This window comes from Schistocerca piceifrons, chromosome 3 (assembly GCF_021461385.2).
Source record: "Schistocerca piceifrons isolate TAMUIC-IGC-003096 chromosome 3, iqSchPice1.1, whole genome shotgun sequence".
NCBI classification, from domain to species: domain Eukaryota; kingdom Metazoa; phylum Arthropoda; class Insecta; order Orthoptera; family Acrididae; genus Schistocerca; species Schistocerca piceifrons.
The window spans coordinates 875,738,705-875,763,645 of record NC_060140.1 but is presented as its reverse complement, the minus strand read 5'-3'; the positions used below and the strand labels follow the sequence as shown (position 1 = coordinate 875,763,645).

General features: G+C 40.3%; 1 protein-coding gene across 1 annotated transcript in view; it reads right to left on the bottom strand.

Moving 5' to 3' along the window:
- Nucleotides 1–24,941, bottom strand: part of LOC124789141 (protein ELYS) — a 259,690-nt gene that overhangs the window by 180,978 nt on the left and 53,771 nt on the right. Inside the window, exons 10-12 of the mRNA XM_047256434.1 lie at nt 22,978–23,158; nt 14,795–14,935; nt 8,470–8,671 (exon numbers count right to left, since the gene is read on the bottom strand). Coding sequence (XP_047112390.1) covers nt 8,470–8,671; nt 14,795–14,935; nt 22,978–23,158 — 524 coding nt within the window. The remainder of the gene's footprint in view (nt 1–8,469; nt 8,672–14,794; nt 14,936–22,977; nt 23,159–24,941) is intronic.

The window sequence follows — 24,941 nt, the reverse complement described above, 5'->3', positions numbered from 1 at the left end:
TGATCGTCGGGAGTGTGTGGCTGAGGGACTGCGTCAGCTTTCAGACAACACTACATACAAAGTTTGCCAAGGTAATCCCCATTCCTGATGTCCAGGCGGAGCTTCAAGGAATCCTCAGAACCTTAGGCCCCCTACAAAACCTTTCACCTAACTCCATCAACCTCCTGACCCCACCCACACCCCGCACCCCTACCTTCTACCTAAAATTCACAAACCCAATCATCCCGGCCGCCCCATTGTAGCTAGTTACCAAGCCCCCACAGAACGTATCTCTGCCTACGTAGATCAACACCTTCAACCCATTACATGCAGTCTCCCATCCTTCATCAAAGACACCAACCACTTTCTCGAACGCCTGGAATCCTTACCCAATCTGTTACCCCCGGAAACCATCCTTGTAACCATTGATGCCACTTCCTTATACACAAATATTCCACACGTCCAGGGCCTTGCTGCGATGGAGCACTTCCTTTCACGCCGATCACCTGCCACCCTACCTAAAACCTCTTTCCTCATCACCTTAGCTAGCTTCATCCTGACCCACAACTTCTTCACTTTTGAAGGCCAGACATACCAACAATTAAAGGGAACAGCCATGGGCCCCAGGATAGCCCCCTTGTACGTCAACCTATTCATGGGTCGCCTAGAGGAGGCCTTCTTGGTTACCCAGGCCTGCCAACCCAAAGTTTGGTACAGATTTATTGATGACATCTTCATGATCTGGACTCACAGTGAAGAAGAACTCCAGAATTTCCTCTCCAACTTCAACTCCTTCGGTTCCATCAGATTCACCTGGTCCTACTCCAAATCACACGCCACTTTCCTTGATGCTGACCTCCATATGTCCAATGGCCAGCTTCACACGTCCATCCACATCAAACCCACCAACAAACAACAGTACCTCCATTATGACAGCTGCCACCCATTCCACTTCAAACGGTCCATTCCCTACAGCCTAGGTCTTCGTGGCAAACGAATCTGCTCCAGTCCTGAATCCCTGAACCATTACACCAACAACCTGAAAACAGCTTTCGCATCCCGTAACTACCCTCCCGACCTGGTACAGAAGCAAATAACCAGAGCCACTTCCTCATCCCCTCAAATCCAGAACCTCCCACAGAACAACCCCAAAAGTGCCCCACTTGTGACAGGATACTTTCCGGGACTGGACCAGACTCAGAATGTGGCTCTCCAGCAGGGATATGACTTCCTCAAATCCTGCCCTGAAATGAGATCCATCCTTTATGAAATCCTCCCCACTCCACCAAGAGTGTCTTTCTGCCATCCACCTAACCTTCGTAACCTGTTAGTTCATCCCTATGAAATCCCCAAACCACCTTCCCTACCCTCTGGCTCCTATCCTTGTAACCGCCCGCAGTGTAAAACCTGTCCCATGCACCCTCCCACCACCACCTACTCCAGTCCTGTAACCCGGAAGGTGTACACTATCAAAGGCAGAGCCATGTGTGAAAGCACCCACGTGATTTACCAACTGACCTGCCTACACTGTGATGCATTCTATGTGGGAATGACCAGCAACAAACTGTCCATTTGCATGAATGGACACAGGCAGACAGTGTTTGTTGGTAATGAGGATCACCCTGTGGCTAAACATGCCTTGGTGCACGGCCAGCACATCTTGGCACAGTGTTACACCATCCAGGTTATCTGGATACTTCCCACCAACACTCACCTATCCGAACTCTGGAGATGGGAACTTGCTCTTCAATATATCCTCTCTTCCCATTACCCACCAGGCCTCAATCTCCGCTAAATTCAAGTTGCTGCCACTCATACCTCACCTGTCATTCAACAACATCTTTGCCTCTGCACTTCCGCCTCGACTGACATCTCTGCCCAAACTCGTTGTCTTTAAATATGTCTGCTTGTGTCTGTATATGTGTGGATGGATATGTGTGTGTGTGTGTGTGTGTGTGTGTGTGTGTGTGTGTGTGTGTGTGTATACCCGTCCTTTTTTCCCCCTAAGGTAAGTCTTTCCGCTCCCGGGATTGGAATGACTCCTTATCCTCTCCCTTAAAACCCACATCCTTTCGTCTTTCCCTCTCCTTCCCTCTTTCCTGATGAGGCAACAGTTTGTTGCAAAAGAAACATTCCACGTGGGAAAAATTATATATAAAAACAAAGATGAGGTGACTTACCGAACGAAAGCGCTGGCAGGTCGATAGACACACAAACATACACACAAAATTCAAGCTTTCGCAACAAACTGTTGCCTCATCAGGAAAGAGGGAAGGAGAGGGGAAGACGAAAGGAAGTGGGTTTTAATGGAGAGGGTAAGGAGTCATTCCAATCCCGGGAGCGGAAAGACTTACCTTAGGGGGAAAAAAGGACAGGTATACACTCGCGCACACGCACATATCCATCCACATATATACAGACACAAGCAGACATATTTATAAACATAGAGCTTGGGCAGAGATGTCAGTCGAGGTGGAAGTGTAGAGGCAAAGAAGTTGTTGGAAGACAGGTGAGGTATGGGTGGCGGCAACTTGAAATTAGCGGAGATTGAGGCCTGGCGGATGACGAGAGGAGAGGATATACTGAAGGGCAAGTTCCCATCTCCGGAGTTCGGATAGGTTGGTGTTGGTGGGAAGTATCCAGATAACCCGGACGGTGTAACACTGTGCCAAGATGTGCTGGCTGTCCACCAAGGCATGTTTGGCCACAGGGTGATCCTCATTACCAACAAACACTGTCTGCCTGTGTCCATTCATGCGAATGGACGGTTTGTTGCTGGTCATTCCCACATAGAATGCATCACAGTGTAGGCAGGTCAGTTGATAAATCACGTGGGTGCTTTCACACGTGGCTCTGCCTTTGATCGTGTACACCTTCCGGGTTACAGGACTGGAGTAGCTGGTGGTGGGAGGGTGCATGGGACAGGTTTTGCATCGGGGGCGGTTACAAGGATAGGAGCCAGAGGGTAGGGAAGGTGGTTTGGGGATTTCATAGGGATGAACTAACAGGTTACGATGGTTAGGTGGACGGCGGAAAGACACTCTTGGCGGAGTGGGGAGGATTTCATGAAGGATGGATCTCATTTCAGGGCAGGATTTGAGGAAGTCGTATCCCTGCTGGAGAGCCACATTCAGAGTCTGGTCCAGTCCCGGAAAGTATCCTGTCACAAGTGGGGCACTTTTGTGGTTCTTCTGTGGGGGATTCTGGGTTTGAGGGGACGAGGAAGTGGCTCTGGTTATTTGCTTCTGTACCAGGTCAGGAGGGTAGTTACGGGATGCGAAAGCTGTTTTCAGGTTGTTGGTGTAATGATTCAGGGATTCCGGACTGGAGCAGATTCGTTTGCCACGAAGACCTAGGCTGTAGGGAAGGGACCGTTTGACGTAGAATGGGTGGCAGCTGTCATAATGGAGGTACTGTTGCTTGTTGGTGGGTTTGATGTGGACGGACGTGTGAAGTTGGCCATTGGACAGGTGGAGGTCAACGTCAAGGAAAGTGGCATGGGATTTGGAGTAGGACCAGGTGAATCTGATGGAACCAAAGGAGTTGAGGTTGGAGAGGAAATTCTGAAGTTCTTCTTCACTGTGAGTCCAGATCATGAAGATGTCATCAATAAATCTGTACCAAACTTTGGGTTGGCAGACTTGGGTAACCAAGAAGGCTTCCTCTAAGCGACCCATGAATAGGTTGGCGTACGAGGGGGCCATCCTGGTACCCATGGCTGTTCCCTTTAATTGTTGGTATGTCTGGCCCTCAAAAGTGAAGAAGTTGTGGGTCAGGATGAAGCTGGCTAAGGTAATGAGGAAAGAGGTTTTAGGTAGGGTGGCAGGTGATCGGCGTGAAAGGAAATGCTCCATCGCAGCGAGGCCCTGGACGTGCGGAATATTTGTGTATAAGGACGTGGCATCAATGGTTACAAGGATGGTTTCCGGGATAACAGATTGGGTAAGGATTCCAGGCATTCAAGGAAGTGGTTGGTGTCTTTGATGAAGGATGGGAGACTGCATGTAATGGGTTGAAGGTGATGTGACTTACCAAACGAAAGCGCTGGCACGTCGATAGACACACAAACAAACATATATAAAAAGAATTGAGGGAGACTATTTGAGAAGAGTAGGTAAACCAAAGGTACTACTAACTGATAGTGCTTCATATTTCTTTGGGCAAAATTGGAAACAATTTATGACCTCACAGGGCATAAAACATGTATTAGTAAGTTTTTTTCACCCAGAAGCAAGCCCAGTAGAACGAGTCTTTAAAGAATTTAACCAGTTTATTACCCCCTCACAAACACACCTGATGGGAAGAATATGTAACTCCCTTCATGCAAGTTGTCAATAAGCTTCCACATTCTTCAACAGGTTTCACACCTAATAAGTTGATGTTCCGGACAAACCAAACGAATGGGTGGGAGTTGCCCATACCAAAAGTACCCACTACAGAAATGACATTACACGACAAAATTAAACAAGCCACGATTATACGAGGGCTATTCACAAAGTACATTATGTTTTAGAATTAAAAATAAATAAAGTATTGGAATTTTATTTTATTATATACAGATGAAAGCCACACTTACATACTACTTTTCTACATAGTTGCCATTTAAATTAAGGCACTTATCGCAGCGATTGAGGAGCTTGGAAATTCCTTCGTCGTAAAATTCGGCCGCCTGCGCCTTCAACCAGGTGGTTACCCCTTTTGGGACAGAAAAGGTGTCATTTTTGTGGATTTCCTGGAAAGAGCCACTACAATAAATTCTCAAAGGTATTGCCAATCTCTGCACAACCTCAGAAGAGCAATACAAAAGAAGCGCAGGGGAAAGTTGGGTTCAAAGATCTTGCTGATTCACAACAACGCCCGGGCCCACACGGCAAATGCCACTCGTGAAGTTCTCGAATCTTTTAAGTGGGAGTTGTTTCCTCATCTGCCATACAGTCCCGACCTGGCACCGAGCGACTTCCACTTATTCCCAGCAATGAAGAAGTGGTTGGCTATGCAGTGTTTTGATGACGACGCACAGCTTCAAGAAGAGGTAACCACGTGGTTGAAGACGCAGGCGGCCGAATTTTACGACGAAGGAATTTCCAAGCTCATCCATCACTACGATAAGTGCCTTAATTTAAATGGCAACTATGTAGAAAAGTAGTATTTAAGTGTGGCTTTCATCTGTATATAATAAAAAAAATTTCCAATACTTTATTTATTTTTAATTCCAAAACGTGATGTACTTTGTGGATAGCCCTCGTACTAGAAAACGGGGCCGAGTATAGAAAGAAAATTTATAATAAGAAACTGAAATGTATTACACAATTTTCTGAAGGGCAAAGAGTCTTCTTACAGACGCACCCTAAATTGACAGAATTTGGCAAACTGAATAAGTGACAACTGCTCTATTCAGGATCATATACAATTTCCAAAATACCATACCTTGGGACATACAGATTAACCCATGAGAAAACAGGAAGAGAGAAGTGTCTCCACCCTCACAAAGTTATAAAACCTTTTATAGAATGATGAAGCTAGGTAGCGTTTCTTATTTCTATCACAATATAATTGTACATAGTGTACAAAACTCTTAGTATATTTTTTTTCTTCTGGAGTGTATTTTAAGATAAAGTAATGTGTATAGGCATAAGTAATTCTTTTGATTTGTACATGTAAGCATAAAATCAACAGTAATAAAAAGTAGAAACAAAATTAACTTATGGCTCAGCTGTCCGCACTCAACAAAACGCGCTCAGCAATACGTGCTGACATCAGAAGTAGGGGGGAGGCACTGACCTGTGCACAGTCGTGACAGGCTGGCAGATGGCGCAACCAAATAGGAACGCAATATGTACATGAACCTAACTTAAATACAAAGTAAATGGAAATACTACGCAATTACATCTACTGCCTTAAGAACTAAGAAACCTATTGATATATGTACACAGAGATTTAATTAAATACCAAATACAACCTATTTACAAGTAAAAGGAAGCATTATGAAAAAATATAGGAGACGTATAAGCTAAGGCGAAACTACAAAATACCGTAAGAAATGTCAAATAATTTTCTTTGCAGGGTGAATGATCATAATAGGTAACAAAACAAATGAATGTCTATGAATTTAAACAAAGTATTGAAATATCTGCAGACGGATGTAATGACTAATTGTATCAGTGGCCACCAAGCTACGTAATTTAATTAGTTTTACATTTTTTTCTTTCATTGACCAGTGCATCATCACGGCGCAGAAGAAGAGAATTACGTCGAGAGTAGCAGGTACCAAATGAAGAAACAGGCTGCACCTCGAGTAAACAATTTAGTTATGAGGATATTTATACAAAGGTCATAAGGCAACGAAAAATAAAAATATGCATTGTCGCAGTATATCTCCACGACATTTATCAGTACCTATTCACTGCAGAGTGCACATAAACATTTAAGCAAGTGATTTTCCAGAAACCAATTAATTTTTATCGAGTCACTTGAAAGCTTGGATAATGACATTCCAGGTACTCAAGAAAGATAAGTCTACAATGGTTGAAACTTCTTCATATGTCACACTAAGTTAAATATGAATTGAAGTAAACAGCACTAGCTCATGAAGAAACATGATACTATGTGAATGATTAGTCAGTACACACTATTTCCGAGAAATGAAAGTTCCTTGGAAACCAGTCCATGATTGTACAAGTAACATTTCCTTATAAATCCTTGAACCAGTAGATGAGTATTTCCTTTCTTCCCTCCCAAACAAAGGAGGCAGCACCAAGCTTGCTTAGGCCAGCAACGTGTAATGTTTAAGTCCTATTTTGAATGTTTTTCTACCTCCTCTGCCTAAGGAAAAAATAAGCTCCCAGAAGTAATAAAAGCCTACCTATAAAATGAAGTACAAATATATCAAATGCTTGTATTGTACCCTAACAGTGTGCTATGTATTTTTTTTGTATATGTGATGTGGACGGAGATAAGTTGGAACTAACAAACAAACTGTAGTAACAGAACCCAGTTAATGAAAAAATTTATGATGTTTTAAACTTAAGAAATTTATGTTCGTAATATAAGCGATTGGCTGGAATGTCAGCCATACGTATAAGCTATCATGTTACGTATATTGTTGTAACTCAATACTTGTGTGAATTTTCACTGGAAACCAAACAAGCAATTTACACAATGTTTTGGACAACTATATGTGTCTTTCAACAAGTGGACGGTCAAGTGTGGTGACATTAACATGTGTGGGCAACGAAATAATTTCCGAGTGTCATGGCTCACAATGCTTGATACATTAATAATGAACTATACTTGTTCGAGCAATTACTTACCTCATCAATGGATACTGTTAGCCAGGGTTCTCTCCGCTGAAAATGTGAGTACGACAGGTAATAATGACACCCAGGCCATAAAAATGAAGATCTTCTGTCGCAGCATTGGATTTTGAACAAAAAGCACTCACCCACTGCACCAGAAATATGACAAATGCCACGGCAATTCTTTAATATGTAATACTCAGGTGAAAGTGTGACACTCAATGTGAAATCAACACTAAGAAAATGAGTGCACACACTTGTGATGCTAGCAACTAACATGTTGACCATTAGCGACTAGTTCTTAGCTGAAAAATATGCTAGTGCACAAGCGTGAAACCCAGCAGCGAGGCCGAAGCAAACTTAACATTACTGTCAAGGCAATAAATTCAAACACGTGATGGACTATCATATTATGTATAAAATCTTTCAATTTCTTGTATAACTTTAACATGCATAGGATAAGCTGGCATATCCATTCCATTAAATAAAAGAGAAGCCGATAAACAAAGGTCATCCACCCCTATTGGCAAATGTACATATGTACATGAAAAAACCACTTTACATCTCCATACCGTGTCAATGTACAGTGTGCGGGAAATTGTGTAGGTACATGGTGAAATACCCCCAGGGTATTGTAAAGTAAAAATTTATTAAAAACAAAAAAATGAAACCCCAATCGACCATAAATGTTGGCAAAGACATTAATTATGAATACGCAGTAAGGTGCAGACGAATGAAAAAACCATCACTAATTTTTCTTTGTACACGATTTTGTTTTTTACACACACTAGTATGCAGAAGGACAGTAAAGATGTACAGCTAAAGTATGATGTATTACGAGTTAGGAAGCCCAAAAAGCCTAAATTTGTACAAGCAGAACATTTCTAATAATGCATTTCCACTATACTTTAAATTAATTTTTTCCATTTTTTTATTAATATAACACAACTGTTCTAGTAATCATTCCTAAAGTAGAAAGATAAGACATCAGATTTTCTGCTATAATCATTCAGCTTAATGTTCACTTTTCCCAAAGAACGCTTTGTTGCCTATGCAACGGGTTTGTAATGTCAAATGAAATATCTAAAGTTAAAGAACTTAAAATAATGTGATTATGGTAATAGAATGTTCTTGGTGGAATATAAATAATGTAAACAGTTAAGGCACTACATCGGCTACTTAAATATTTATTCACCTGTCCTCGTAGAACTTCTTAATTACAGATGCAGGATATGGCAGAAGTTTGTGGTGATCTTCCATCAGTAGATCTCCTCCATATGACACACCATCATCTGGAAACTCTGGGAGTAATCCTGCATTCATGAACCATTGAACAACTTCAAAATATAGTGAAATCATTTCAAGGGCCTTTGCCTGCTTTTCAACGGAATCTGGAACTTAAAGAATAAAAAAAATAATAATAATAAATGAAGTTCTCCACCCCCCCCCCCCCACCCCCCCCGTGTGTGTGTGTGTGTGTGTGTGTGTGTGAGAGAGAGAGAGAGAGAGAGAGAGAGAGAGAGAGAGAGAGAGAGAGAGAGAGAGGGGGGGGGGGAGAGAGAGAGAGAGAGAGAGAGAGAGAGAGAGAGAGAGAGAGAGGGGGGGGGGGGGCGGTTTGGGGGCAGGTGAGGTGAGGTGAATATATTTTTTCAATCATATCTTTGACATTTCTCATTTTCACTGTGTCGACCAACTTGGCTTAATGTATCAGACAGTGTTAGTTTCCCAATGCAGCAAAAATATTTTTCAGTACTTGTGTCATTGCTACTGCTGTCACAGAAGTATGGCTATGTCCTGAAAAAAACATGTGTTTTTATTTATTTGATACTGGAAAGTTGGAAACTATAATTGACATACATAATTTTACTGCTAAGCACGAGAATGGAGACGAAAAAGGTGGTGATATTTTTCATGTACTGTGATTCTTATCCTGAACCGATTCACATACTGTGTCATCTGGCAGCACATAAAGTGAGTTTTTTGTGTATTGTGATTGCACTTTAATCAATGAATGAAAAATTGAGTTGATTTGTTTGGTCCCCCCCCCCAACCACTGTCATTACAAACCCCCAAAATAAAGTAATAAATTAATGAAAAACACGAAGTACTTTCTACTGTCTGAATAAAAAGTTATACAGAATAATACACAATTCGATATTTTTTTTATTCACTTAAACTGTCAGTGTACTTCTGTTTGCAGGGAAACAAAAAACCTCTTCTTACGTCTTTGACATTTACCCTTTATTATGATATGTCAGAGAGTTTAGTGAAGATTTACAAAATTTATTAATTTCCAGCTTATATCAGAGCTCTATGGCCAGGGAACTTAACTATGTCTTCAGAGAGGGCATTATCAAGTTGTCCTAATCTCTCTGAAATTTTATTGAGTTTTCACAATCAATACTGTCTACTGTGCACTCAACTGCACCAGAATCCCATTCAGGGTTGCGTTCAACTTCCCTTTTATAAAGACAACCTTCCATCTTGCACACCTAGCTCTTATGTGGCTCCTGACTTCTCTGCTGTTACATGCCATAAAGTGGTACAGTTAGGCCAATCTGACACGCCAAGTCTTGTCCGACTAACCGAGTCCATTTAGTTCTCCAGCACTTCATTAAACGACAACACACATTCTGTAGGCAAGGCATGTTTCATTTCTAATACCAGTTCTAAAGCAGGACTTAAAAACATGCAGATTTCGAGCATGAGCACTCGTGCCCACTCACTTTCTTACATGCAAACCGAGCAGTTGCGCCATGGAGGGGAGTGAGGGAAATGCACAAGCACCATATGTCCATGGCAACATGGGAGAAGTGCCACATATGAAATGTGATAGTGTCGGTTTTGACAGCAGTGCCACCTAATAGCAGCAATGGCGAGAAACCACTACGTAACACTGAGAAAGTCTTCGTATCTCAGTCCCCTGTGCGAGGATTCTTACCTTTTCACACAAAATGATAGGTACGGAAAACAGTAGTGGGTAAAAGGAAATCTTGCTCATTTCTCTAAATTATCGGCTGTGCAAGATGCTGCTGTTAAAAAAACACTTTCAACATTAATCACAATTTTAGTATCCCTTAAGGGACAATTTGAGCAATGTTTTAAAGTCTGATGGCATCAGAAAGTGATTTTGATCTGTTCTCCTCTCCATATTCAGTGAATATTGAAGAAATTTGTCCTGAACAACAACTAGAAATTATTGACCTGCAGTGTAACAGACAATACAAAGACAAATGTCAGTAGATGGAATTCTACAGAGAAGTCCATCAGGATGGATTTTCTCGATTGCACAAACAGGCTGCTACGATAATAATTAATGTTTGGTGTGCTGTTTGCTTCTGAACAACTGTGCATTGCAACAAAAAGTAAGACAATGCGCCTGAGCATACGGCAGTCACATCGAAATCCAAAATTGCATCTAAACTGCACAACAATAATTACTCCTACCACAGAAGCAATTGCTAAGGGGAAAGTGAAAGAACTGAGAATCTGACACTTCAACAATTTCATTTTTGTATAACAACTCACAAAGTAAATTAAGAAAAATGTATAAGTACTTGTTAATAAGATAACAGTTTGTAGCAATAACATTTCATGTAATGATTTCCATGTAGCTGATCACAGACTTAAACTGACTGACAAACATGCGTCGGCAGCTGTTATGTCCTTCACTAGACTCTCCATTCAGCTCCCCATTCTCTGTTCCTTGCAGATAGTGGGAGTCCTGCGCTCGCTGCACTCTGTGCTCACAGCTTGCCCCAAGGGCACATTTGTTGTAAAAACCTGATCTAAAGGCTTTCATACAATGTGAAACAAGTCTCACTTGCTTCAAATGTACTTTTCAAGACCCTTCTTGTTGTTACAAGTCAGCAATTACACACACAGGTACATGCACATTGTCCTTTATATGAAAATATTTAATTATATGAATATAATAGAGGGAAACATTCCACAAGCGAAAAATATATCTAAAAACAAAGATGATGTAATTTACCAAACGAAAGCATTGGTATGTTGATAGACACACAAACAAACACAAACACAGACACACAGAATTCTAGCTTTCGCAACCCACGGTTGCTTCATCAGGAAAGAGGGAAGGTGAGGGAAAGATGAAAGGATGTGGGTTTTAAGGGAGAGGGTAAGGAGTCATTCCAATCCCGGGAGCGGAAAGACTTACCTTAGGGGGAAAAAAGGACAGGTATACAATCACGCACACACACACACACACACACACATATCCCTCTTTCCTGATGAAGCAACCGTGGGATGCGAAAGCTTGAATTCTGTGTGTGCGTTTGTGTTTGTTTGTGTGTCTACCAACATACCAAAATATTTAACTGGGATAAAAAATCTACTCATCAAGCGGTGGCAGAACACACATGTAAAAGACAACTGTAATTGGCAAGCTTTCGGAGCCAGTGGTTCCTACTTTAGGCAGCAGGGTTGAAGGGAAAGGAAGAGGTGTGAAGGGAAAGGACTGGAGAGGTCTAGGAAAAGGGGTAGATTTCAGGAAAGTCACCCAGAACCACAGGTCAGGGGACTTACCATACGGACAGGATGAGAAGGAAAGACTGATTGCTGGGAACTGCATCAGATGAGATTTGAAAACCTGAGAGCTTAAAGTTCCCAGGTACATGGCATAGGCCCTCAGAAGGCCAAGCAACAGTGTGTTTCTCTGCATGTGACAGGCATCAAGCTTGTTGCAACAGCAACAGAACTCTCAGTGTACAAACACTTTAACATACTTCAACATGCAGAACAAGACACTGGCAACTGGAACAGCAGGAGACATTAGATTAAATCAGATCTTTTTCAGTCCAGTCCAGGAGTCTAACCCAACCATCACAACTTCCTTAGACATCAACAGTGACTTTGCTGTGTTACAATGCATCCAATGCTGGATGCCTGATCGTATTTTGCCAAAGGTTACTGACTGAAGTGAGGGGAGAGCCAATGATTAAATGTATGTTTGTCTCTCAGACGATTTAGCTGCAGAGAATGATTTCACAGATGTTGAGAGAAACTATTGTAAGGTAGTCACAAATTATGTTCACACTAATGAGGTCTAGAAGAGAAAGGTACCAATGGGTGTTAGTGCGTCTTAACAGAAGGTACCATGACTAATCATGCGTGCAAATGGTCCTACAGGATGCATAGCAAAATTCTAGTGTGTACTCCGTGAAATATCAGTATGCAGAAAGCCCATATTGAGCTTTTGTACAGTTTCAGTTTGTAATGAGAAAGAAAGAGCAGATGCACATCATAAGGAAATAGTCATAATTGGAATAAGAAGCTAAGAGTGACTCAGTGACAATGGTTCAGTGTAACTAAAATTTAAAGTTGCTTTTTTACAACAACAGTTAATAAGTGGACTGCCTCCACAGCTGAATGGTTAGCATTGCTGCCTTTAATGCAGAAAGATCCAGGTTCAAATCCCTATACCTGCTCAGAATTTTTGTGAGGTAGGGAGGTCCAGTATGGGGTCCACTCAGCCTTTGTGAGGCCAAATGATGAGCTGCTTGAATAAAGAAGCAACAGCATCATCAGGATTCATCTACTAGCATAATGGCTGGAAGGATTGACATCATGCCAATGGCTGGAGGGACTGACATCATGCTGATCACATATTCCACAATAACATATCGCTCCTTGTACATTCTTGAGGCAGCCGCTGGCCAGTCAGAACAGGTCTAAGGCCTAATTTGTGAGTGGTGTTTATAAAATAAAGTGTGAATTGCCACCTATGTTACAGCAGGAGGCTGCGTTTGGTATTTAATATCAAAATCTGTAGCTGCTAATGACAATCATTACCAGAATTCACAAGTGACAATACAAGAATTCTATAAAATAAACCTGCTGACTTATTCTTTTTCACTACTGCCCCATGAACATCACTCCTTTGATTTTATGCTGGCCATAGAAATGTTCAGCTTTCCACAAAAAAAATTGGAATCTCCATAACCATTATGAGTAAGTAATGGAAACGTCAGCAGCTCAATTGAATTTTAAAGTAGTGCCTTGCCATAAAAGTGAAACAGACATAGCACATGGAAGAAACAATGCTCAGTGGAAAGTTACGTTGGTAAAACATTAGCATCAGAAAAAGTACTAACATTTACGATTCTTTGCAAAGATTAAAAATATTAAAATGCAGTGAAAGTAAGATAACATGCAGCTAAAGTTAAGATAACATGCTATCATGACTTTTTAAACAGTAGCAACGAGACAGAAGCATATTTGTTATTTCAGCAGTTTTTAAAACTTTAAGAAAAAATAACCATTATTTTAAGCATCTTTTCTTGAGCACTGATCAAAGTCATGAATAACTTCTTGAAAAACAAGATTTTTGCCTTTGATGCATTAGCTACATTTTCAATCACAACAGGCCCATTTTCAGCTGGAAACAATTAACTAAGAGTGTATAAATTCGTATGAAACTTAGATTATAATAGTATATAATATTAAACACAGGACACATTTAAATTTCTTGTCTAGCTGTATGATAACTTTGTATAGCTATCGTATATGACACAAAGTGTAGCCACTCTTTTTTTTTTAAATGATAAATCTTATTTAAATTACAGACTCATTTCCTTTCCCTTACTTAGTTCCATTAAAAGGTGCTATTTTACACCTTTCTTAATGTACTCTTACACAATAAATATAAATAATTTGTCACAGATTTGATATTACATGCCATGGTAATCTAAATTTCATATTGGTTCCAATCAATAGTTTGTGTTACGTACACACTCTACCCCATCAGTCCAAAAAGTTTTGAGACTACATCACCAATAAGTAGAGAAATGTTAAGGTGTGGTTTTAACGCTACTAGTGCTCTACATCGTCTCCTCCCTCCTTGTCCCCCCCCCCCCCCCTCCTCTTCAATTTAGTACAATACACAGATAGTCACTGCAACCATGTGAAAATGTCAGTTGCATTTCAATTAAGTCGCGCCAGATATCTATGCGTCATTTTTGTTCGAAAGTCAAAATGTGCAGGACAAACTTTGCACACTCTTTTCCCTTCTTCAAAACATTTTGGAGAATGTCAAATACTTTATTTAGAGACATGTTGCTCCACTATGATTTGTAGCATAGCAACATGGACACACTATGGCTCTACAGCCACTACTTAATACTACCTGCTCACAACTGATGCGTTGAATGCACATCTACTGTTTACAGATATTAGTTCAAGCCACCATCATAGTTAATGTGCTGGTACTGCTTATACAACATGAATGACAGGAGTCTCAGAACTTTTAGGACAACTAGTGTAATCCATAATTTCCACTTGAAAATGACTCTTCAGTCAAAACTGCATTCATGGTGACTGAAAAGGCTGCTAGTCAAAGGCAAAAAGAGTTCAAAAACACATTTAAACAATTTTCCAGATTTGATAAAGCATCAAGGCACAATCATATCACCCCTATTTATAACAACAAAACAAGAAGGTTTACTACGGGTTAATAGAACTATCCCTGTAATTCAATGATATCTACATTGTTTACGTACCATAAATTTTTGGAATCTTGGGTGATGTTAACACACCGCTGAAAAGTTTTGCCAAATGGCCAAGCTGGTTACGGTACATGCTTAGCATACGCCGGCCAGCACGGTCCAGTTTTGTGCCGGAGTGATCAAAAAGTGGTGCACCTAAAATATGAACCATTTGTTACACTAGTAATAATGAACAAAAACATTACACAGGACATGCTTTTCTAATGTTTTGAAAAATATTTATTTGACCACATTTGGTTTCTTAAGCCATCATCAGGTGACAACTGACTGGCACAACCACATGTAAAGTGACAGGTGACGTAAAATATTACTGATACAGGATGTACATTAAATACTGAGGTAGAAAGTTTTTACAAAGGGACATATTACTTTTTTATTATGCATTAATTACTACATTTAACAAAAATTAAAAATAAAGGTTTTTTTTCAGAAATCTACATTTAAAAATAGATTAAAAATAAAGTTGAACTTACTACTGAAATTTAACATTTGTGTAACTAACTAAATTTTACAGAGAAGAAAACAAGTTGTGTTTGGTCATATAAAAGTGAACTGGCATTTTGTATCGTTTATTTCGAATACTCCCAGTATCATATTTTTCTCTCATAACAGCACGTAAAATGTCACACCCTACATTGTATGGGTGGTTCCCTGTTAAAACACGTTTCCCATAGTTTGAATTGGTCTCTTTTTGTCCCCAACTTCTCTCAGGCACCAAGATTTTTTTGACCGCAGCTTCCCTCTCATGCTAACATTGTAACTGCCACACCTCTGCCTGACTGACCAACATAATTTCACACAGTGCTTGCATACGATTTTACACATGCTACTCCGTGCCGAATGTTTTGCTTGCCTTTACCATTCAGTAACAATTCCCTATACGACTGATATTGGAAAATGCCGGTTTGTGGTCTTGAGACTTTTTGCAAGGTAAAATGAAATTTTGCCAATGTAGGACTACTTATGGGTTCCTGTTAGCCAGCAGCAACTTAATTTTACACACTATTCTTTTTGTAGAATGTCATGGATCATGTCAGAGTTACAGCTGTTAGTGAAAATTATAAGTTTGACAGTCTGTTATCCAGTCTGAAAGGCAGATTCAGGTAATGGATCTGGTATGAAGCACTGCACCACAAAATGGGAAAAATGAGTGTTTGTGACTTCCTTGGTGATACGAGCTTGAAGGTATTACAGCATCAGTAGCTGTTTTTCGGTAAGTGCTTTGCTAGTATTTCTTCATGTGCAATACACTTATTAAAAAGCCTCCCAGTTTCATTGGGAATAGTAATATTTTTCTTCTGTTTACAGCAGCACAACAGGCCTGTAAGCTCTCACACAGAAGTTGTTTCATATTTATATGGTTGTTAGAAAATGTTCAGGCCATGAGTGTTATGCACACGGCTGGGAAGTACGTAACTTCTTTAAATGCATTAACCCATTTAGATTTCAAAATTTAAGATTTAATTATTTAACACTGCCTTCATTTCTTACTGTTACAAATATGACACCCCAGAGCATGTAAGAAACAGTGACTGTACGCTTACTCGGGCAGGTAACCCTCGTCAGAGCACGGCCACCTGGTGGCAACAGCATCACACCCTTACTTGTGGCATCAACCACTAGAAGATACTCAATTCGGTAAAATTTGTGGCAAACCTTGCCCGACCGCAAGCAGCTCTAAGTTGCTTTCCAATGGCTGGCATCTGAAATACAGTCATTTCTCATAAAAGTGTCACTAGTGAATCGAGTCATTGTACCGAGTGGCTGCAAAATATATCAACTGTACAGGGACAGGTGTGAAGGGACAGGCAGACATATCCTCATGTAAAAATGTTCAGATTTCCTATCAAAGTTTAAGAAAGGTTACAGAAGTGGGTCTTCAATTCATTTCTGAATAAATACACACATCAAACAAAGTTTTGCATCACCCCGGTACCCAGAACTCCTGAAGACAGACGACTGTGAATATTGTATCACAGACATAGTCCCTTTGACAGTTCAGGGATGTCACTAAACCCCCCCCCCCCCAAGATGTAAACAACCATGCATGAGCGACGCCTAATAGACGGAGGGGGTCCGACAGCCGATCAGCTCCAGTCATTCCACCAGGAATGAGGTACACAGCTCATGTTGTCTGTAGTTCAACCATGCCTAGATGGTCAATACCATGGTTCGATTAAGTCTGCATTGTTACTTCGTGCCAGAAAGGACTCTTAACAAGGGAAGTGTCCAAGCGTGTCAGAGTGAACCAAAGCCGTGTTGTTCGGACACGCAGGAGATACAGAGAGACAGGAACTGTCTATGACATGCCTCACTCAGGCCGCCCAAGGGCTACTACTGCAGTAATGACAGCTACCTAGAGATTATGACTCGAAGGAACCCTGACAGCAACGCCACCATGTTGAATAATGCTTTTTGTGCAGCCACAGGACGTCATTTTACAACTCAAATTGTGCGTAATAGGCTGCATGATGAGCAAATTCACTCCTGGCGCCCATGGCGAGGTCCGCCTTTGCAACCACGACACCATGCAGTGCGGTATAGATAGGCCCAACAACATGCCAAATGGACCGTTCAGGACTGGCATCACGTTTTCTTCACTGATAAGTGTCGCATATGCCTTCAACCAGACAACCGTCAGAGACGTGTTTGGAGGCAACCCAGTCAGGCTGAATGCCTTAGACACACTGTCCAGAAAGTGTAGCAAAGTGGAGGTTCCCTGCTGTTCTGAGGTGACATTATGTGGGGCGACATACGCCGCTGGTGGTCATAGAAGGCACCGTAACAGCTGTACAATACATGAATGCCATCCTCCAACCAATAGTGCAACCATATTGGCAGCATATTGGTGAGGCATTTGTCTTCATGGATGACAATTCGCACCCCCATTGTGCATATCTTGTGAATGAATTCCTTCAGTATAACGACTTCCCTCGACTAGAGTGGTCAGCATGTTCTCCAGATGTGAATCCTATCAAATATGCCTGGGATAGATGGTAAAGAGCTGTTTATGGATGACGTGCTCCACTAACCACTCTGAGGGATCTACACTGAACTGCCGTTGAGGAGCGGGACAATCTGGACCAACAGAGCCTTGATGAACTTGTGGATAGTATGCCATGGCGAATACAGGCATTCATTAATGCAAGAGGATGTGTTACTGGGTATTAGAGGTACCGGTGTGTACAGCGATCTGCACCATCACCTCTGAAGGTCTCGCTGTATAGTGATACAACATGCCACGTGTGGTTTTCATGAGCAATAAAAAGGGCGGAAATGATGTCTATATTGATCTCCATTGCAATTTTATGTACAGGTTCCGGAACTTTTGGAATCGAGGTGATGCAAAACTTTTTTTGATGTGCATATATTAGTTACGAGTAAGAACTAACAAAAAGCCCTAAGCACTCAATGCTGTCCAAATTTTACCGATCTTTGGCGTTGATACATTGCAGCAACTATGCTTTCTGGACAGGAAATGTACGAGATCATTTTTAAATGAAATCACTGCCTTCATTTGACTGAGTTTTTGTCATTTATCGCAGTTTTTGCTGTAGAGCCATTTTTGAATGGAAGGTGAAAACTGAAACCGATAAAACGTACTGACAAAGCTCAAGGCAGGTAATGTGCTGACATTTGATAAATAAGTAAAAACTTACAGTAAAATGTCAACAATGATCCCATTTTAAAAGTATATTTCCACAAACAAGGAAAAGTCATTGTATCATTTCTGTTTTCTAGAAAGTGGTATGTACTAGAGCACACAGAAACAACAAGCACAGCAAATGGAACTGAGCACAAGCAGACAAACATTCACAGAGAATTTGCCAGAGTTCACTATCATTCGTTCATATCTGTAAACAAGCTTTTACACTGAAAGGAAGATAGGAGAAGAATACAATATAATGAGCAATGGTGTGCCAACTCTACAAACATCGTTTTTGATAATCCTCGCACATGTTTCAACTGATAACGACATGGGTTGTAGGTATGATGTAAACCTTTGATAGTGAGACAGGATTATTTTGCTCACTGTTTCTGACAAAGCAAGCAAAACGATGTAGCAGAGTAAGTAGGTAGCTAGGTGTCAATTTGTTCATAAGCATGAAACGCTTGGAGGTAATGCAATTTATACGGGACTGCAGCTCCAGCCTTCTTTCAGTATTATTCCAAAACTTTGCACATATGTCAGTCAACACCAATCGCTAACTCTTCATTACACTTGAGGAAATTTAAAACCAGGGCATTAACTAACAACAATTAACATAAAGCAGTTCCCATGCAAAACAGTAGGCAAATACTCTCTGTGATGCCAGTGCCAAATTGGAGACGACACGAGGCGAGCTTCCTCCGATGCTTTGCAAAACGACTGACAACTAGATGTACATGAGAGAGCACCAACAAATGCATACCAAACATGACCAAATGTTTTCTAGCACTTGCCCACCAACAAACCCGTCTCTGTTGTAAACCAGAGTACTCTCATCTGCCGATGCACATTCACCTGTGTTTGCTCCAGTGGATACTTTATTGCCTGTTGCAATGATCTTTTTAACTTGTTATTGATCAGTTTAATTTTTGTTTGATGCAGAGGAATGTGTATGTTTTGTTGCACATATTCATTTCAATGCCAGGCAGGAGCAGTCGGATGGGAGAGGGGCCGGCAGAGAGCGGGGAGGGAAAAACAGTAAGTACAATAATAGTGTTTGTGTATATACTTGTGTTCATCCATAAGTAGTGAAGCAATGCAGCTCATAGGTTAACTGATTACATTCGGGCAACTTCATCCTTACTGCTGCTAGTACCTGATAAACAGGATCAAAGAAGATGAAAAGAATTTTGATACTTCCGAGTGTTATATCTGTAAGCGGAAATTTTTATATCACCGTAACCCATTTCAAACGAGCTGCTATAAGCATTGTTTTTAATACATTTCATTTATTTATTCCACACATTATTTCAACAAGTATTGCAGAAGTAGAAACGAATTTTGATTTTACAATTATGGGAGTTAATCTGCAACCTTCAGCTACTGTTGGCTATGGTGTGAAAGCACTTGGCATACAATGCCCTAGCCTTGTGTTAATTGGCAAACCCACGTCATGGTTGAACCATTATTGCCAATTCCATTACACATATAGGTCAATGAGCATTGTGGCTTTGCCTAGAACATTTTCTGTATGCCAGAAAAACAATTCTTGCAGTTGCCTGTTCTGTCATAAGGACAGGCAATCAGTTTCTTACATGATCCAGGATGACACCACCTGGTTTGCCCCATGTTAAAATAAAGATTTGTATTTCATACCAATCTACTCTGCTCCCAACACTGCAATGAAAGAACAGCATAACAATGCTACGGGAGTTGTTCTACATCTAGACTCTACAAACCACCGTGAGGTGCATGGCAGAGGGTATGTTCTATTGTACCAGTTATTATTTCTTCGCATTCCATTCATGTATAGTACAGGAAGAGTTACTATTTGAATGCCAGTGTGCCTGCAGTAATTATTCTAATCTTTCCCTCACAATTCATTTCTGAGAGATACGTGGGGGGTTGTAGTACATTCCTAGAGTACTCATTTAAAGCTGGTTCTTGAAACTTTGTTAATAAGCTTTCTCAGGATAGTTTAAGTCTGTCTTCAAGAGTCTGCTAGTTCAATTTCTTCAGTATCTCCTGACACTCTCCCATGGATTAAACAAACCTGTGATCATTCATGCTGCCCTTCTCTATATACATTCAGTATACCCTATTAGTCTTATCTGGTACAGGTCCCATACATCTGAGCAACATTTCAGAACTGGTCACATGATTGATTTGAAAGCAATCTCCTTTGTAGACTGATTGCATTTCCCCAGTACTCCAACAATAAACCTAAGTCTACCATCTGCTTTACCCAGAACTGAACCACTGTGATCACTCCATTTCATATCCCTACAAAGTATCCACAGGCACTTGTACAAGTTGGCTGATTCCAACAGTGACTCACTGATATTATAGCCATATAGTACTACATTTTTTTTTTCGTTTTGTGAAGTGCACAACTTTACATTTCTCAACATTTACAGCAAGCTGCCAATCTTTGCACCACAATGAAACCTTGTCGAGTTCTGAATGAATATTTAAGCAGCTTCTTTCAGATAGTACTTCATCATAGATAACTGCATCATCTGGAAAAAGCCTGTTGTCTGCAAGGTTATTAATATACAACACGAACAGCAAGATAATGTTCTGTGTCCTCCCTACCAAACAGTCCTCAATCCAGTCACAAAATTCACCTGGCTGCTTTCAGTACATCATGTGAAGAAATTGCCAGTTGGGTTTTGCATGATCAATGTTTTCTAAATCCGTGCAAGTTGGCACTGGAGTGGTCATTCTGTTCAAGCTTCCTCATTATGTTTGAGCTCAGAGTATGTTCTAAGATTCTACAACAAATCAATGTCAAGGACATTGGATGGTAGTTCTGTGGATCACTTCTACTACCCTTCCTGTAGACGGATGTGCCCTGTGCCTTTTTCCAAGAACTGGGGACAGCGTTTTGTTCAAGAGATCTATACTAGATAATAGTTAGAAGAGGAGCTAAGTCTGCCTCAAACAGAATCTGACAGGGATTCCACATGGGGGGCTGGAGCTTTGTTCAGTTTTAACGATTTCAGCTGTTTCTCAGTACCACACACACTTGTGTCATTAATCTTTTCAGTGGTACAAGTTTTAAATTGGGGCAATTCTCTAGGGTTTTTCTTTGTAAAGGAACATTTGAAAACTGAGTTAAGCACTAAAGCTTTTGCTTTGCTACCCTCAATTTCAGTTCCTGTCTCATTCGCTAGGAACTGGACACTAACTTTGTGCCACTGACAGCCTTTACCTACAACCACAATTTCTTTGGGTTCTGTGAAAGATTGCTTGTCAGTATTCTGCTACAGTAGACACTGAAAACATCACGCATTGCTGTCTCGACAGCCAAACACATTTCATTCAACATCTCTCTATCTATAGCCCTATGCTTTGTTTTACGCCTATTATGCAGTAAACTGTTTCTTTAGGTGTTTCTTTACGGTGGCTGTATACCTTGCATGTTGCCTTCCATTCTGAACTGTTCTGGGTACGTATGTATCCAGGGCATAGCCAACTATTCTTTTAAACTTGAACGATAGTTCCTCTACATGCTCCTGTCCTGTGCTAAACATTTCAAGTTCCTCATTGAGATATGACACTATTGATTTTTTATCAAATTTACTGAACAACTATATCTTTCTGCTTGTTTTAGTTGTCCTCTGTACTTTGGTAATCACTTCTGTCACAACAGCACTGCGGTCACTGATGGCAGTTTCGATGTGGCATCCTCAAAGCAGTCAGATCTATTTGTTGCCGTTAGATAGATCCAGTAGATTTCCATCATGAGTGGCGGTCCTAACTATCTGTTCTAGGTAGTTTTCAGAGAAGGCATTTTGTAAAGTTTCACAAGATGCAGCAACAATTCGCGAACTATTTCTGTTCAAAACTGATAGGTATATAGCAATAGTGCCAAGACTGTAATTGCATAAAACAATATAAAACTACAAATCAATTGTGTAATTAAGTGAAAACATTTCACTAATTTAACTATACTGAGCAGAACTGCAGTATGTACATAGTAAATTACTTCAGCATAAATATTTTTCTGCGTGGCTATCTGAGTTTGGTGTAAGTTGCACTGAAAAAGCAGAAAAAGTACCTGATATCCGTCAGATGCAACATTAAGCCAAATATAGGCCCTCACTTTGAATATGTGTAACCTCCTACCCATTTCAGTTTATTTTCTAACAGTAACCTTTAATTTGAGTTAGGGTTTTTAGAGTTACTGTTAAATGTGGCAGAATAACAAAACAGCACCCACATTTACTTTCAGATTGACACAGCGTACTGAGAAAGAATACAATTTACAGCATCCAAGTGTTGTGAAGTTTTAATACCGTCATTTCGTCTATGTATCACACAGCCATTTAACAGAGTTGTTCAGATCTGGGAACATCTGCCTCTACAAATCATATAACAATGCACTATATTCAATTTGCCTGTAATGTACTTGTTTCTACTAAAAACACAGTCCCATTCCAATGCACAATTTTTATTTTTCTGATGAAAGTGAAGGAATACCTCAAACCCACGTATGCGGATATGAACAATGGGATGAACTTACAAAGTTTGCTTGCTTCATCCTTGACAGCCAGAGCAAACTCCCAGCCCCAGGTGAGGAGCACTGGTAATGAACATCCGGCAACACTTTGGGATCCACTGGCCCATTCAACAGCACATGAATGTAAGAACCCAGACATCTGCCACTCAAGAGCAAGAGCTAGAAGAAACCTGCGCTGCTGATCCTGCAGAATGTCAAAACTAGAATAAATTTATGACACACACAAAAGGTTAAGACATCAAAACACAACAATAAGCTACACTTTCAGATGAAAAATTTAATATTTCCAAAACCTCACACCAAAAAATATTTTACAATGATTTCAACAGTCATTGCTTACTACAATGGCACTGCTGCTGCTGCTGTTGCTGCTGCTGCATGTAGGCTGAGATAGCCAAAAATTTATTTTCATAGACTAATTTTACTTTCAATCCCTCTTTCAAAAGAAAGTTTGGGGAACAAACACAATCAGTAATTTGATATCATTTTTGGATTCTTTAGTCTTGCCATGCACTACACCACATATTTTAGGATTAAGGGAGACCATTCGCCAAAAAGAAGCAGTGCTGAGTTGTCGATAGGCACACAACTTTTTTGTGTGTGTTTCTATCAACAACTCAATGCTTACGAATTTCTGTAAGTGGTGTAAGGGGTTGCACCATATGTATACTGTATACATGTTCCAGATTTGTAGTTGAATTGTCATGCTCCTTTATGACATGGTGCTGGTTAAAAGTTATGATTTGTCATGTAGAGCACCTGATTTCGATGCTGCATTATACCTGAGGATGATCCGCTTGTGATCAAAACTGGCTGTGTGCAGACCATGAGTTTCCAAAAACACCTAGAAGGTGTAAATAATTTGGAATAAAGTATACCAGGTGGACACAGAGACAAATTGAAAACATCAAGATGTTATTCATGGATACTCTGCATGTTTTGAAAGAAACAACCTACACAGTTCTATGGCTCATTAGCAGCCACTGCATTCCATGCATTACTTTTAACAAACAAAATGCAACAATCAAGTCACAGTATTCATTGTCACTAACAAAGCCCAGTGTCCACCTCCCATTGTACCCCCAAATTTGGACTCTTTAGCCCCATCTTGGATTTTGTTTACAAGCTGTGTACAGTACATATGGTTTTGTGCACAAAAAACTCACCAAGATACACTGCCTGCATGATTCCACAAGATGTGATGAAAGAGTGGCATGCTGGTGTTATAAAAAGGTGATTTGTTTTTATTTATTTTACATGTTAGTTCCATAAGACCAAACTCAGGAGCAAATCTTCAAGTTCATGGAATGTGTCAGGACATGAAATTACAACATAAAAGTAATAACAGATAAAATAGAATGTTTATGAACTCAAAAAACAACAAACCATAAGTTTACATAAACACTATCAACAATGTAACACTGGAATCAGCTTATTTTTTCAAGGAACTCCTCAACAGAATAGAAGTAGTGACCCAATTGTAAACTCTTCAGTTCTGACTTGAAAGTGAATGGATTACTGCTAAAATTTTTGAATTCTTGTGGTAGCTTATTGGAAATGGATTCAGCTGTACACTGCATGCCTTTCTGCACAAGTCAAGGAAGTACAATCCAAATGTGGATTGGATTTCTGTCTACTATTAACTGAATGAAAGCTGCTAATTCTTGGAAATAAGCTGCTATTGTTGGCAAAAAATGATATATATGATGACCACATACAACTAATTTTGCCACTTTCTATAAGCAAAGTGAACCAAGAACCCTCAAGCTCAAGCAGAAATGCTCTGAAATCAGAGTTAGGGGGCCTATAAATAACAACAATTAGAAGTTTAGTTTCACTAAATTCAACTGCCTAGCACAGCATTCAAATACCTGTTCAGTGCAGTGCTTTGATACGTCTACAGACTCTAATGGAATACTGATTTTTTTTTTACGTACATGGCCACTGCCCCGTTCTGAAAAAAACTC